Genomic DNA, 16731 nt, shown 5'->3' on the forward strand with positions numbered 1-16731 from the left:
GTTTTAAAGAAGAATTTAGAGGTCTTTTTCCATATGATATTTAAGTGGCAAAACCTATCAACGTCTCCTCTTTTGTTTGGCTGTACCACGCGGCTTGCAGGATCTTAGTTCCCCAACCAGGCATCGAACCCAGGCCCCAGCAGTGAAAGTGCCAAGCCCTAACCACTGGACTGCCAGGGAATTCCCTTCTTTTTTATTTTTTTATTTTTATTTTTTAATTGAAGTAGAGTTGATTTACAATATTGTGTTAGTTTCAAGTATACAGCAGTGATTCAGTTATATGTATATATATTCTTTTTCCAATTATTTTCCCTTATAGGTTATTATAAAATATTGAGTATAATGCCCTGCACTATACAGTTAAGTCCTTGTTGGTTATCTATTTTATATATAGTAGTGTGTATATGTTAATCCCAAACTCCTAATTTTTCCTTCCCCGCCCCTTTCCCCTTTGGTAGCCGTAAGTTTGTTTTCTATGTCTGTGGGTCTACTTCCGTTTTGTAAATAAGTTCATTTGTATCATTTTTTTAGATTCCACATAGAAGCGATATCCTATGATATTTGTCTTTCTCTGGCTGGCTTACTTCACTTAGTATGATAATCTCTAGGTCCATCCATGTTGCTGCAAATGGCATTATTTCACTCTTTTTTGTGGCTGAGTAATATTCCATTGTATATATGTAGCACATCTTCTTTATCCATTCATCTGTCATTGGACATTTAGGTTGCTTCCATGTCCTGGGTATTGTAAATAGTGCTGCAGTGAACACTGGGGTTCATGTATCTTTAAATTGACAATACTTATATCATTTAATGGGCCTTTGGTTACAAGTGAAAATAGAAAAAAGCTGAAACCGCTTAAACAAGAAAGGTAATGTAATGGAGCCTATGACTTAAAAGTCCAGAGCTCCAAGTGGTGAGGGGCCATTGCTGGGGTAATGCTGCCAGGAACAGCAAATAAACAAAGAGAAGCAGGTTCCTCTTGCTCTTCCTGCCTTCCCGTCTCCTTCCCCGGCCCGCTGTTGGCAGAGTCAAACAGATCTAGATGGCAAAGCATGAGTATGGTTGGCAGGCCAGCATCCCGGAACTGAGTACAGAAGGGAGGGGTTTGGGGTTGAGAGACAACAGCTGAATAACCATCACATATCTCAGTATAGAAAATAGTATTTCAAAATTGTTGTCACATGAGAAGACAATCATATGAGAATGTCATGTGAATGTCATAGGAGAGAGTGCAGCCAAGAAATCGAAGAAATGAGTATTATAGAGGTATGTCAAGCAGTTCATTAATAAAAGCACTTTTGTTATTTTTCTGGATTATGTGATGCGTTTGTCATTTGTTACTTTTCCATACTTAAATTTTGGCTTCTTTTCTCATTCTAAATAAACATTACCTACATACCTTAAAAAAGAATAAAAAGGATTTACAGCCTTGCCCAGTAACATACAATGATCACAGAGTCCCAAGAATGAAGGTGTTAAAGGAATAGCACTTCCAAATTTCTGCTCACCCCGAAGGGGAGCCCTGACTCAGGGGGCATTTTCTCCCCAGAGCTGCATTCCCCAGGGCTTAGCTGAAATTGGAGCAAGGGAGAGAGCGGGATCCCTAACCGTCTACGCTTCCTTCTTTCCCTGTCTCACGGTCTATATGGGGGCTTCTGGAGCCCTGAGAGCAATCCTGTCACCCTGGTACACTGTACTTTGCACAGAGGAGGCCCTAGGCATAGTGTTTTAGCTGGACAATAGGACCAACTTTTTCCTATACCTGAGCTCTTCTCAGGATCACTACTCTTCCTTCTTACAGAAGGTGCATCCTACGGGGAGCAACAGCCTCTTTTGTTTTCTGTAGGTTGGGGGTATACTCTCTCCTCTCTTAAGTGTGACAGCGTATGTGTACTTCTCTGTGGTTCTGCTTAATGTTATTCTATATAACTATATGTAGACTAATAGAACAAATAACTGTAAACTCCTGGAAAGAAGAAATGGCCTTTTTATGTCTTTATCTTCCCTTTGTGCTTTGTATCAGTTAGAATTTCATTCAGTTTCAAGTAACAAGATCTGAAATGTAAGGCTGAAACATGCAAGGTTTTGTCTTGTCACATAAGTAGGTCCTGATTCAGTACATCCATGTTATGTTTATAGTGGCTCCACCAGTCTCCACTGACCTGGGTTTCTTCCAGCCCTCTGCTCCAGTACCTCTAAGGAATGGCCCTGTCTTACACAGTGGCTGCTGGAGCTCCAGTCATCACTTCCATGTTCCAGGCAGCAAACAGAGAAAGGGGAGGAAAGCATACCCTTCCCCTTTAAAAATAGAAGACTTCTGAAAGTCCCACTCCCCTTCTACTTACATCTCATTGCCCAGAACTTGCAGACCCAACAGCAAAGAAGGCTGGAGAATGGAGTCTTTCAGCCAGTTGATCATGTGCCTGTCCAAAAATTGGATTCTATTTCTAAAGAAGCAGTCGATGAATATTTGATGATAATGATGATAAGGTAACAGAGTATTGGCCAAAGGACTTCTCCATGGAGAGCAGTTTAAAGAGATTAAAGTTTAAGAGATTAAATATCCGGAAAGGCTGAGATGGTAGAAAAGTTTTCAAGACAATTTACTCAGGGAAGAGGATTTGTAGAATTCAGAGGCCATTCCATGAACTTTATTTTTTTAACATTGAAAATATTTACTGGATTGTTTTATGATTCCAGAAGTATACCTGTCAATTTCTAAAATTTAGAAAAAAAGAAAAGAATGTCCCCTACTCCCAGAACCTAGAGTTAGCCCTCGTTTACATTTTGGTGTGCTTTACTCGAATCTCTTCCATGCATAAATAATTTATTAATTTTGAACAGGTGAGGGAAAAAAAGGCCATTCGTGCCGTGTGTGTGTGTGTGTGTGTAGTGATGTTTTAACTGTGCTATTTAAAAAAGGAATATAGTGAAAAGGCTTCCTCCCACCTTTGTCCCTTGTCCGGTTCCCCACTCCATGATCACTGCTCATGGTGATTCTGTATATCACACCAGAGTTTATTTTTTCCATGTTTCAGCAAATGCAAACCTTCATATTCCCTTTGGCACATTTTACACAAACGCCCATCATACACATTGTTCCTCACCTTGCTTCTTCCACTCACGATTTATTCTGCACCTTGCTTTTTACCATCAGCACAGAGCTTCCCTCTTCGCTTCCATAGCATTCCTTCATGTGGATGTATCCCATTTATGAAACAGCTCCCTACTGATGGGCACATGAGTTTCTCATCTTTTGCTATTATAAACAATAAACAGCCCTTTGTGGATCTCATTTGCATATACTAGCATATTTTTAGGATAAATTCCTAGATGTGGAATTGCTAGGTCAGATGCATTTGTAACTTTGATAGATATTGCCAGATTACCCTCTACACCGATTGTGACAATTTACACTCCCACCAGCAGTATATGAGCGTGTCTGTTTCCCCACGGCCTCATCAAAAAAGTGTATTTTCAAACCTCTGTATTTTTGCCTGTATGATAAATTTTTTAAATCTATGTTGGTATTAGGAAGGTTGACTCACAGTTTTTGGTTTTTTCAATTTCTGTGTTACCGGTGTCTCTGCCCAGTGCTTTCCCTTCGTGAGCATTTGCCTATGAGATCTCTGGGCATGCAATGGTCTGTTTGACTACTAAGCAGAGGAGAGCTGCACCCTCAACTCAACAGCTGCTATTTCTCCCTGCATCTTATCCTTGATAAATGCACCAGTTACCTTCTAGCTAAATGACTGTTTATGATTTTGATGGTTTATACCCTGCTTTATTTCTAAGGTATTTCAAGTAAGAAAGTTGGAATAAGGGGGAAATCAGAGTAAAAAATGACTACGAAAAGCAAGATGAAGCCAGAGGTGAAGTTAACATACCAAATATCCTCAACGCTGGCTAGAGGCCGGTTACAGATTTGGCCAGTGCAAAGAGAGAAGCAGTTCATGACATCTCTACAGTGCTGTCCTAGCCTGGCTTTCCTGAGCCTGTAATAGATATAGCAGAGTGCTTTGAGGGAAGACATTCCTCTTCGTTCACTCTTCATGCTCAAACTGGGCTGCCGAACATAACTGGAGCAGCAGAGGTAGCAACAGGTCTGGGAGGAAGGTGGTGCGGCCGATGGGGAGGGAAGGAGAGAGGAAAAGCTTGGTAGGAAGGAGACCCAAGGAAAGAGGTGGGAGAACATGCTTACAATATACATTGGTCAGAGGCGGCTGCCTCCAAATACTACCTAAAGGTGGATAAATTTAGCACCATTTACCAAACTGTAGTTGCTGTAAGTTCACATTAGCTTAATTCTACTGAAATTCTCATAGCCCACGTGGCTTGCTTTCTCTAAGCCCTGACCTTGGTCAGATTTCTTTTGGCATCTTGTTGCTTTTTCTGGCCAGTTTGTACTTGGAGTTGACCTCTCTAAAAGACGGAGGGATTGCTTTGGACTTGGATAGTGACAATACATTGTAAGAAAACATTCGGGATCCTAGCAGAAGGGAGCATAATTCTAAGAAGGTTGAGGAGATTGTCTTCCTGTCTATATCGGCTGACAGTACTTTGCTTTTCAGTACACTTCATGCAAAAAATTGTCCCTTTAAATCTAGGTTGAAAAATTAGCCATACTAGGATTATAGCTCTGGTAAGAGGCATTTGCTTGTGGAAGGGAGTGTGAGGAACAAAAAATAGTGCTAGTGTAGTGGGATAAAAATTTCCCCCCAAAATCAATGTTGTTATATTCTCTTTTCACACACAGAGAATCATAGCCATTGCTCAGTATCAAAATAAACTGGTTTTGCTTCGCTTGGTGCAGAGAAAGCTACCCTCTCTCCAGGCAAATCAAACAAACCCATTTACTTACAGCACAATGTTTTGTCTTTCCAGGCATCCTATAAGCCGTTGTTGAAGCAGGTTGTGGAGGAAATATTTAATCCCGAGAGGCCAGATCCCGTTGACATTGAACACATGTCTTCAGGCCTCACTGATCTCCTTAAAACTGGATTTAGCATGTTCATGAAGGTAAAGTAACCATGACGAGGTAATCCTGAGTGTAATGCTATCTTTGCTGGGCTTGAAAATGCTGGCACCCCCTTAACCCTGGCGAGTACCACAAAGGAGAACGTCCAGTATTTGGCCCTTCTGAAATTGGGTGCAATCTTCATTTAACTTTCGGTTATAAGCAGCCTGACCTTCCAGACTCATACAGCTTCTCTTGACCTAAGCATTATGATCTTTTCTGATCAATAGGTAAGGACACAAGCCCTCCAGAGTAACACTATTGAAAACTTCCCTCATGGCCCACATTTTCACTTAACAGGAGTCCACATACCATTCACAGATCTTAGTGGTAGCCCGGTGCACTTAATTCTAGAACTTATTATGTGGGACAATGAGTAACTCTGCTCAGTTGTATAACTAGGATCACCCCAAAATCCACTTGAAAATGACTTTTATTTTGGCTTAGCACTCCTGGGTGACAAGCATGAGAATTTCCCTGGCTAGTATTGAGGGTAGGTCAAAATTACTGAACAGCCTTTGCAGTGGAGATGAAAGGAGGAAAAGTACACAAATGTGATCTATTTTTAACCCACTATAAAGTTTCTAAATTTAAAAAGATCTAAATAAGATTACAGGCTGACCTCCTCGTCTATGCCAGGATTTCAGTTGTAATAACTCTTGGAAATAACAGAATGTTTTGCCAGCTTCAAAGCATCTTTGAAATCATGAATTAATCTGCATAGAAGATCTGGCCTTTCAGAGTTCAATAAATGCATATGCCAGGAAAACTGGTCCACTCCAAAAGCCAGAGGACGGAAGCCAATCAGACTCTAAACCAAGCAGTAAATGTCTGAAATGGACACCCAGTCTCCTTCCCAATGCTCCCAATTATCATCAGCTTCTGATGCAATGCGCGTCTGGTGCATTTTCCCTCTGTTTTTTTTTTTTTTTTTTAAATAATGCAGCACAGTTCAGCTTCTCAAAAGTGTTCGTGGACTCCCATGTTAAATGTAAGCCCAGGGTTGTCCAGCAGCCCTTCATGGTGGCTAGTTTGTACAGAAGCTTCCAGGCTAGAGGTGGTCTCTGACCTTCTCCACCCTAGCACCCTATTCCTTCATTCATAAGCTTGGACTTAACCTTGGAGAGAGACTAAAGTTAACAGGAGTGGACTTTCCTGCCCTGATCCGTCAAGTCTGAGGACGGCCCATTTTGTCCTTTCCCAGTCAGGCTGCTGCGTCCATGGTCAGGCCAAGGGCACACGTGGAGGCCCGAACCTGTCTGCACTCTGCTTACTGCAGGAGTTTCTAATTTGCAAGGAGGCACAGTGTCAGTGAGAGGAGGCCTTAACTCCCTCTTAGGCCAGTGATGTTCTGCGGAAAGAACTGTCCTGGCAAAAGGGTTCTGTGACCAAATATGTTTGGGAACCCCTGGGATAAACAGAAAATTAACCTGAAATTCTTTGCTGTCAGATTTCACAGTACCTTTAATGTGCTAACGGACTTTGCAACTCTCTGGAGGCCAACATAGACCGTCTGTTGTAGGAGGACTGTCCACTTGCATTTTCCATCACTGTCTCATGAACCGTGAGACATCACATTTTTAAATTACCCTTTTAAACTATACGGAGTGTTTTCTGCAGCTCTTCTTGCGGTCGGAAGCTTCGCTGTCCTAAGGGGAGCTTTGCCTGAGAGGATGTTTAGAAGCGTCCTGGGCCAGCACTGGCCTGCTGTGTTTCTCTCCATTCAAATCCCTGGAGTTAGAGCTCATGAAGAGATGCCCCCGGCCCTGGAGACTGATCTCAAAGAGGTTTCCATGTAATGGATTTAAGAGAGAGGAATGTGTGTTCTTCCAGCAGCTGTCAGGATCCACTCCTCGGCCCGCAGCTCCCGGGCCTCTGCTCTCGGTAGCCAGGGGCTCTCGTCTGTCTGAAGGGGGTGGGAGAGTCTTGGTGGGCTGGCCCAGTAGCCCTCGTCACCCCAGCAGCCCAAGGGAGAATCATTTTGTTCCATTTCTACATGGGCCTCCGTGGCCGGCTCTTCCCATCATTCCACAGAACTTGGCAAGGAAAATTACCTCTGGCCCATGTGTTCAAAGTTTAAACAAAATTGGGATAAATGTGAAAAGGAACGGTAGGGCTTTGAGGACCTAACAGTGACTTCTCAAAGAGCTCCGTCTTTGAGGTGGGGGCGACGCCGTCAGGAGAGGGTGTCTTCTTCGTTGGTTTAAGGCCAGTGGAAAGAAGAGGATGTGGATCGAAGAGATGGAGCCTCTCATGGCCACGGCCATTCACCAGTCTCCCTGGTCCTGTTCTCTGATGCTTCTCACTACCAGAGTCAAACAGCTAACCTGTGGTCGGCTGTACCAGGGAATCAGCCATTCTCATATTCAAACCTCACAACAACCCTTTCATTATCCCTGCTTTACCCGTGGGGAAACTGAGGCTCAGAAAGCTCAAGCAGTAGCTGTGAGCTTCCAGAAGGCCAAAATTGGGTCATGCTCCCCTCCGTTCTCGGCTGTTTTCCAAACAGCACACAGGAAATGGGACAACAGGATTTGTTCGCAGGTCAGTCTTATTCCAAAGCCCGTGCTCTTAACCACAACATTTCTTGGCACCAGGATGCTGCCAGGTATTTTCTTGGAAGTTAAATATTCATGTGTCATTAATTCTTTTCTTCCTGATGACTCATTAGCACAGATGCTTTCCCTCTCCAGTATCTATGCAACTCCTCAGTCAACTTCACGCCCGGACTGGTCATCAAGACCCAGCCCATGTGAGGGAGCTCTCCCAGGGTCTGCTCTTACCCAGTCTGCTTCTCTGGGACTTGGTCCTGGGACTCTCTGGCAGCACAGCCTCAGGAGAAGAAACTTACGCAGTGGTGTGAGCTGCTTCCACACACTGCATCTTCATTCTGTATCAGCAGCCAACAGCCATCGCTTTCCTGCCGCTTGCTGCCCTGCTCTTTGCCTCTGGGACCTGCTTCCCCCCCTTCTCACTCAAGACCCACTGACGCTGTGCGTGAAGGGAACAAACAGACAAGGCCTGATGAAATAAAGGTGTCCACGTGGGCTCCTTCTGTGCTTGGGGTACTGTCGTCCAAATGGGAGAGCTGTAGGGCTGGAAAGGGAGCTGAGCTGCTCGTCTGTCCCCGTCCTGTCTGTGGACTCACAGACGGTTTCACAGATGACTTTGGCTCAGAGTCACCAGAGGCAGTATCTGCGCGGGGGGTGAGAGCCAGCAGGAAATGTTCTGGGAAAGAGACCAGCAGACATTCCCGCACAGTATACTGCGGGTCCCCATGACGGTGATAGGAAAAACATAGGAGAGGGTTTTCCAGGCCCCAGTGTCTCGTCAGGGCTCTGTACCTTTTGTGCGCACTTCTGTGACTGCCCTTATTCCTTGCTTTGTCATTATACGTGTTAGGTATCTTTCTCCAGACTAGCGTGTTCTAACTGAACGGCTTGATCCACTGCACATCAGGGGATCAAGATCTCAGTTCAATGGGTTGTAATCAGCACTTCTTAACGGAGAAAAATAGAACAGGCTAGCAACGTGAAACCAAATAACTGAGTCACACATACATACGCACTTGTGATGTAAATGAATTTCTCGCTGTCGGCCACAACCAGAAGGAGGTGAAAGCTATGGCTGTGAGAAAGGAGGGCTCATCTGGGTCTCGTTCTTTCCTGCATCCTCAGCACGGGGCACCTGCATGGGCCTTACGCACAGCAGGCGCCCGCTGAAGGTTGGGAGTGGCCCTGTGCGGGCGCCCATTCAGAGAGCAGCAGCCTTCCGTCAGTGGTTCCTCTTTCCAGCTTACTGCCCGTAAGCCGAGGCTACGTTTCAACAACTTCACGAGGGAGAGAAGGCAGCAGCCGGACCAGTCAACTCCAGTGACCCTCAGAGTATTCCCTGACCCTCCTTTGCAGCAGCTACTAAGCAAGGCGAAGCCAGTCACTGTTCTGTCATTATGTCACCCCAGAGAAGCAGCGACCCACGGGCTCCCACTCACCGCCCAGCACTGCCCTGCCCGGGGAGACGGAAGCCCGCCTCGCCTCTGTCAAAGAAACCTGGTGGGCTCGTCTTCTGTCCACAGACAGCATGGAAATCTGTTTCTTCCCCCTTCTTTGTCTCTCTGGAGAACAGAACAGAAGCAAAGAGGCTGGTTTTGTAGTGTAAGGACTCAAAGGAGCCAGCGGGAGAAATGTCCTAGCAGTGTCAGGTAGGAGCGTGAGTGCTGTCAGGGGAGGTTTTGGGGATCGCTTCTCTATTTCACATCTCTCACTTTTCTGTTTGCTTTTGTAAATAATAGGAGGCCATCTAGTATATGCTCTATTAACACCACTCACCTCCTGCTACTGCCCATGTTTGTTTACAAGAGGCAATAGGGAGTGGTGGTAACATCCGGAGTCAGATGGTCTGGGTTAGAACTCGATCGAGCTCCCGCACTTACCAGCTGTGTGACCATGGGTATGTCGCTTAAGCCCTCTGTGCCTAAGTTGCCTCATCGGTAAAATGCAGGTGATAATAGTACCTACTTTACAGGACTGTGGTGAGGATGAAGTGAGTTCACACATACAGAGGATTCACAACAGTAGCTGGCCTACAGGCAGTGCTAAGTATGTACTTGCTATTTTTATTTTCACAAGTTCGTGATCCTGGCCAGACTGTGGCTCTTGAGAAAAGAGCCACCTTGAGTGTCTTTGTATTGCTGTACAGAGCCCATGTGTGGGCATTTGATGCATACAGGTTAACTGCTGAGTGAACAAATGAATCACACAGAAGAGAACTGACACCTTCCCCCAAAGTCACAAGCATTTCCTGTGTCACTGCCGACTTGCTCTTGCTAAGAGACATGGACTTTCTCTGCCTGTGGGCAGCCATGTTTATACGGCTGTGCGGTGTCTTTCCAGACCCCCTTTCTCTTCTATCCTGTGAGTCCAGCCTTGATGTCCTCGGTCTCAGGGGACACAGACCCTCCCTCCTGGAGCAAGGTGTGGGAGCCGGTGAAATTCTGTGCCCGTGCCATGACAAAATGGCTCAAGGGAAGAGAGGTCAGCTGGGCTAGACCCTGGCCACCTGGCACAGAGGCAGAAGCCCAAAACAACTCGGACCCCAGACTCCACCAGGAGCACTTCAGAAGCTCCGCCTCTGCCCCGCAAGCACTCCTGAATCAGCCCCAGTGCTGTAGGGAGGCCTCAGAAGTGGCTCACAGAAATCAACTTATTGATGTAAATGTCCGCAGACAGTGAAAGTTAGGAAAAATGCCTGTGTGTCCAAGATTCTCTGCCTCAAATAAACCCTCTGTGAGAGGGAAGTCAAGGCAGCTGTATTTTGCCCTTACTAAAGTCGGAACCTCATTTGCGTCAGGCTGCAACTTGTTAAAGTCACTTTCTTTTCATTGCTTTAGCTTGCTTTCCTGTATAAATCAGACTCTCCACAGAAGTCTCTCATCCCCCGCCCAACCCGTTCTGGTTATCAATCGGTATGTAAGAAGCCATGTCAAAACACTGGCGTAAAATATTATCAGTCATTTATTTGGTTCATGTATCTGCTGTCTGGGCAGAGCTCAGCAGAGAAGAATTCGCCTCCAAGATGGTCCACTCCCGTGGTCAGCAGGTTGATGCTGATCGTCAGCTGGTAGCTCAACCCGGCCTGTGAGCCACAGGACCCAGTTCCTCTCCACACAGGCCTCTCCACGTGGCCTGAGCTTCCTCACGGCATCCCGAGGACAAGCATCCTAAGAGAGATTGCCAGGTGGGAAGCCTCAGAAGCCACAGGGGATCACTCCTCAGTATTCTGCTGGTTGAGGCAGTCACAAATGCCCACCTGGATTCAAGGGGAGGGATATACAGTCTTCCTATTAAAAAGGGAACCGGAGCATGAGGGGCAGAAAATATCGCCGAGGCCACTTTAGGAAAACGCAGTCCGCACCTGACCTAAATGTAGGGTTGGCTGTCCGGCCTGTCAGGGGCAGTGTTGGGCTGATTCTAGGAGTTTTCCCTTCAATCTAGAGGACAGAAAATGTACTCGTGCTTCTGATCTGGTTTCAAAATAAGTGGGCCCAGAAAGGCTTTGATAATGAAAGGCGTGCCTGCTGTTTGCCCACAATCATTTTAAATAATATAATCTAAGGAAAAAAAAAAAAAAACCTTTCTGAGTGACGAGCTGTAGGACTTTGCTCTCCCAAGTTCGCCCCGTCAGGCCCTGTCAAGGGAAGCAGGCAGGCTGGGGAGCAGAGCTGGGTGCCCACGAGATCATTCTTCCTGCAGTCCTGAGCAAGTGTTTGGAGTCGGCTCAGCGCACGCCTCCACCAGAGGCTAGACTTGTGGTCGGCCACATGGAGCTGTCGGCTTCAAAGGGCGGTGCCCTGGGGGGAGGGGGACTCTCAAACTCGAGAGAAACAGCTTTGACAGAACCTCACATTTTCTAAACAGTCAAGTCTTCTCTCCAAATGCCTGTGCGTGGAGCACCTTGATCCCTGTAGAGAAAAGCTTGATAGCGATCTAATAAATAAATCGAACCATACCTTACCGCTCTCACAATTTAATTTAAAACGAGCATGTCTAATAGGCAGCACTTTGAAAATGCGTTTCTGGAATTTGTGGTTTGGATTTCAGTCTCCTGAAAATAATATATTTTATATCTACTCCATGTGTTTGGACTCCAACTTGTTTTGACTAAGGGACTTGATTTGTCAAGATGTTTTCTCTGCTGGAACTGCTGTGAGGGGGGTGGGTTGTATCTAATGAACTTACGCGAGGCCCTTTTACCTCCTTTTAAGAGCATTGTTAAACTGTGTTGTTGTTGTTCCATTTCTTATATGGCCGTGCTTAATAGGAAAAAAGAAAAGATTTATGAAAAACACTCAAAGAAGACCCAGTGCTTGCCTCTGGGCCCTTAGTATGAGTTCCTGTGAGAGCTCCATGGCCTTAGGCAGCGATAGAAAAAGGCCCACAGGGAGAGAGGGAACAACTGCTCAGGGTAGCCCTAAAAAGCTGGAGGTGGTGAGGGGGTAAGAGTTGAAACACTTCAGGGGCAATTAAGCTACCACCAGGTTGCGTGAACTTCATCAAAGAAAGTCCTCATTATGAGGACCGAGGCGGCCTCTGCAGGAACCTAAGGGCGGCAATGCGGTGAGCCGCAGGAAGGATTGGGCCCGAGAGCTAGAAAGCCATCAGGAAACCAGACAGTTCTTGAAGGCTTGCCGTGGCCTGCAGAAGATGCCGAGAACAGCCCTAGCATTGTGTACATACTCAATAAATATGAGTTGAGTGAATGGCTGGAGAGCTATGCCACAGCTTTTGGTGCTTCTTAAGAGCTCAGCTTTGACTGGGCCTCGTCTGTCTTAGGTCAAGTCTTGATTCCCAGGGAAGGGTCTCGAGTTGGCCCAGCCTGGGTCGGGGCCCATTCCTGAACCGTTCAGTTGAAGTTGGGGGGCACGATCACACCGTAATTACATGGCTGCAAGGAGCCCACCCCGTGGCCATGGGGACGGAGGAGACTATTCATGTGTGGGCGGGACAGATACCTACAGATGCATCTACAGCAGGGGTGAAGGATGCTGTAAGGATAAGGGGCAAAAACGATGAGCCTTAGGTGCAATTTGATGTCAGATCCTTGGACTGTGAAAGCTGGACGTGCCTGGAGGTCATCTAGTCCAGCTCCTCATTGTTTGCACAAGAAAAATGAGACTCAGAGATGAACTGTTGGCTTAGGTCCATTATACTTTATGGCATTTCTGACAAGAGGAAAACATCATCTCAGCATTTCGTGTTTGTTGATTAAATCAGCACAAGTCTTGGAATCTGTTTGCAATACTATTTATAACCATTGTTTATATTTTCTTCTTCTTAATTATGCTACATACTGTGGTTTGATTTTTGTCTAACATTCGCTAAATATGATCCATAAGTTCTAGTGAGCTGGATTTTGGTAGGAATCATTAAACAAAAACTTGGTTTTGGCAGGCTACGAACTTTGTTTGCCTGTGAGCAATTATCAAGAGCCTCTTGTGTGCTAGTCACTGTTGTGGGTAAGGAAGATACAGAGACAAACTAGCCACCATACCTTCCATGGCATAGCTTACATTGGAGAGCTTACAGTTTGTTAGGGAGATGGACCAGAACGTTGAGGGTTGAGGGGACGAGAGATAAGTGGCATCCGGGTGGGGTGTGAGGACACGGAGAAGGGGGAGCTCAATGGGAGTCAGAGGAGCTCAGTGTGTCCAGCCAGTAGGAGTGAGGAACAAAGTGATGAAATGCCGGGCTACGTGAAAGGAATTCCAGGTAGCTCCAAATGGCTGGGTCTAAGAGCAGCCTGTAAAGAGTGGAAGAAGGTAAGCTAGAGAAATAAGCAGAAGGCAGATCACGAAGGGCTGGAAGCTTGACATTTGACCAAAAACAATGAGGTTCCATGGAATGTTTTTTAGGAATATATAACCAGTGTATATGTTATAAAGATCACCTGGAAGCACTGAGGGGGGGGGGGCCGCGGGGAACATGGCCAGACTAGCATCAGGTTGGGGAGAGAAGGTGAGAAGATGAGAGTTGGGGTGAGGTAGGGGCCGAGGGAAGGAGGGCAGTGATGCAGCGCCGGTGGGTCCCACAGGACCGGGCATTGATGGGATGTGGAAGTAAATGAGAGAACATTGTCCAGGGTCAGTCACCCAGTCAGGCATGGCTGGATGGCAGGTGTTAACGTTCTCTCTGACTTGGAAGCAGGAATGGAGAAGAAAATAACTTGCATTTTAGAGTTTAGGTGCCTGTGAGACAGCTTTGCAGCTCAGCAGAGCCTGGGGCCACTGGCCCATGTGAGGCCCAGACCATGGACAGGATAGGGCCACCCAGGGACGGTGTTTGGGAGAAGAGGCCCAAGCAGTCGGGAACACAGTACATGATGGGGCAGGTCAAGCAAGAGGAGAATCCATGAGGAAGGAGAGAAACTGAGAGGGCTTAGAAAGCAGAGAGGGTTGGGGAGGAAGTTTCTGGAAAGGGGAAGCCATCCACTGCAGCAAATGCAACAGGGAGGCTGAGCTAATGGCAGAGTGACTCTGGCAGATGACAGCCTTTGCGATGAGATTAAATAAAGACCCACGAGGAACCTGGTAATTGGCTGATGTTGCTGAAGAACTAAAAGTACAGAGTTTTAAGAGATGAAAGCTAGTAAAAATGCTTTCAGTTTGAAGAATCTGTTTATAAATGAGAGCATGTGGAATGTATCCCACTCTGGTATGAGACAGACCTGGATTTCTGTCTCAACCCTACAGCTTATGAATTGGAAAACTTGGGGCAAGTCACTTCACCTCTGTAAGCCTCACTGTCTCTATCTGTAAAATGGAGCTTCTACCTACTTCATAGAGTCTAAGACTGTGCAGAGTAATGCTTGCCCCACCTCCTGCTTTATTTTCCTCCACAACACTTATCACCTTCTTCACTTACCAATTTACTTTTGTATTTTGTCACTCTCCCCAACGAAAGTATAAACTCTGTGCAGCAGGGAGTCTTCTCGGGTTCGTTCACTGCGGAGTTCCCAGTGCCTAGAGCAGTGTCTGGCCCATAGTAGTTGCTCAATAAATATTTGTGGACTGGATGAATAAATGAGTAAAAAGTTGTGCTAGACATGAAGTGTTCGGTGGCGGCGGCAGTGCTGTTACTACCTCCTGTTGGGAGAAAAGCCATTACCAAGCCACCTTCAAAGTCAGCACGGCGGCTCTCAGGGCCCAGTGCCCTTTGGGCCAACGCTCCCATTACGCTGTCTCCCTCCTACGAGGCCCGGCCCATCGTTAGAGGGTGGGAGACCTGACCCTTGCCTGTGCTGGGGACAAGTAAGTCACACATGTAGAGAAACAGATTGGAGGAGAATCAGCAGCTGGGTTCCTGGAACGCCTGGAGAACTCCAGAGAAACGGGGAGCAGAGGAAACCCTTCTCATAGAAACCAATCAGGACATCAAAGAGCGCTCTCGGGGCCACAGCTGCAGAGAAGGTGTCGGCAGCCCCTGCTTCAAAGGCTGGATGGATGGTGGGGAGAAACTATCTTCTCTGACCAGAACCCGATGTCTTAAAATCCCAGCCGGCGAAGGTTTAGAAAATCAAAGAAAGAGCAGTGAGTCTGACTTGCTTTATTAATCTGTGTGTTTGTGACGGCAGTAATGATGCTTAAATCTTTCATCATCAAAGTGCCTTACACCATGAGCCCACATACAAATGGGACTCAGCCGAATGTGGCTGATTATAAGGAATGTGTTATTCTGATGGAAAAGACTGGAAAGACTCCACTTCCCAATAGCCTGCCGATTTGACATGTTCTAAAAGAAAATCTGGTATCAAAACATAAATCTAAACAGAAACCAAAATAGCAAACAGCAACATGCATTAATGGGGCCCGTTAATTTGTACCACAATCAACATTCCCTCAATTCGTTGGCCAAAGGGTATTGTTCTTTGTTGTTGCTGTTCGTTTCTTTTTTCCTTTTCATCTTTCAATACATCCTTCCAAGATTCTCACAGTGTACTTCAGAGTCCAGACTCTCTTATGGAAAGCATATGTCTTTGGGAACATACTGTACCACTTGAAGTTCTGGAGCCAGTTGTATTTCTGTCCCAGCATTAAGTGAGAAACAATTGTTTGTAGGGTTGGAAGGAACCTCGGTTAGTTACTCAGCCAGGAAGAACCACACGTAAAGCAAAGAGAGAGTGTCTAAAAGATCTCAAAGAAAAGAAGAATATCTCCAGTTAACCTGTGGACCTCATTCATTCATTCATTCATTCATTTTATTCATACAACATTTGTTGAAAGTTTACCATGAGCTAGCTCTATGCTCAGACCCCAGAATACCAAGATAAATATGATCAATCCCTACCCTCCAGTAGCTTACAGTGTAGGAGAGGAGATAGGCAGGTCTATCAAGGTCTCAGTCTGGTGTGACAAGGCCAAGGCAGAGGTATCTGTCAGATTCGGGTCATGGGGCAGGAGTTGAGAGGTGGTTAGGGAGAACTTTTTAGAGGCGAGGGTGCCTTTTAAAGAGAGTAAAAAGGAAGGAGGTAAAGAAGGGGAGGCAGGGGTACTTTACACAGAGGAAACTGTCCATTCCACATAAAACAAGATGGTGCAGTTGGTGCTCTAACTGTTTAATAACTGGAATGTCATGGGCACAGACAGGCCAGAACCCACTGGTGTGGTCCCAACCAATGCCTGTGGGCCGAAGATCTTTCCTACTAATATGGACAAATCCCCAGGGTATATCATTGAGCAAAACTAAATCTGATATCGAGTGGCTAGAAGTCAAGATGGCAGTTACTGGCTTTCTGTTTCCTGATCTGGGCACCGGTCACAAGGATTTGTTTAGTTTGTGAAAATAAATTGAACTGAACACTTGTGATAAATGCTCTTTTCAGTGCAAATGTTCAGTAAAGTGTTGTATGTTTAACAAAAAGTGTTTTTAAAAAGACCTTGCGTTCATGGATGGCTCAAGTCCTCGTGAGTGACTCCAGCAAATAGTGTATATGGAGGTGATGAAAACAGAGGCATACAGCAAAGCCATGTGAGAAGAGCCTTACATACTGAATTGAGGCGTCTGAACTTTATCATCAGAGTTAGGAGACTCCCCGGAAAGAATGTGAACATGTGATGGAGCTGAGGGGTGTTTAAGAGCGTGGCCTCTGCAGTTTGGCCCCTGGCTCCAAGGTTTAGTCACGACGTGTAAACTTCAGTCTCTCCATCTGTAAAATAC

The 16731-nt window shown here is 46.0% G+C and overlaps 1 protein-coding gene across 3 annotated transcripts in view; it reads left to right on the forward strand.

Moving 5' to 3' along the window:
- SCFD2 (sec1 family domain containing 2) overlaps positions 1-16731 on the forward strand; it is a 402102-nt gene that overhangs the window by 372215 nt on the left and 13156 nt on the right. The window contains exons 7-8 of one of the 3 annotated variants that reach the window (XM_082462256.1): positions 4888-5022; positions 7697-16293. The exons of 1 other annotated variant lie outside the window; for it this stretch is intronic. In XM_082462256.1, the coding sequence (XP_082318382.1) occupies positions 4888-5022; positions 7697-8053 (492 nt within the window). In that variant the 3' untranslated portion in view covers positions 8054-16293. Of the gene's footprint in view, positions 1-4887; positions 5023-7696; positions 16294-16731 lie in introns of those variants that run through there. One more of the 3 variants, XM_082462258.1, reaches the window with a different exon arrangement.

The sequence above is a fragment of the Balaenoptera physalus genome, assembly GCF_965194825.1.
Source record: "Balaenoptera physalus genome assembly, chromosome: 5".
NCBI classification, from domain to species: Eukaryota; Metazoa; Chordata; class Mammalia; order Artiodactyla; family Balaenopteridae; genus Balaenoptera; species Balaenoptera physalus.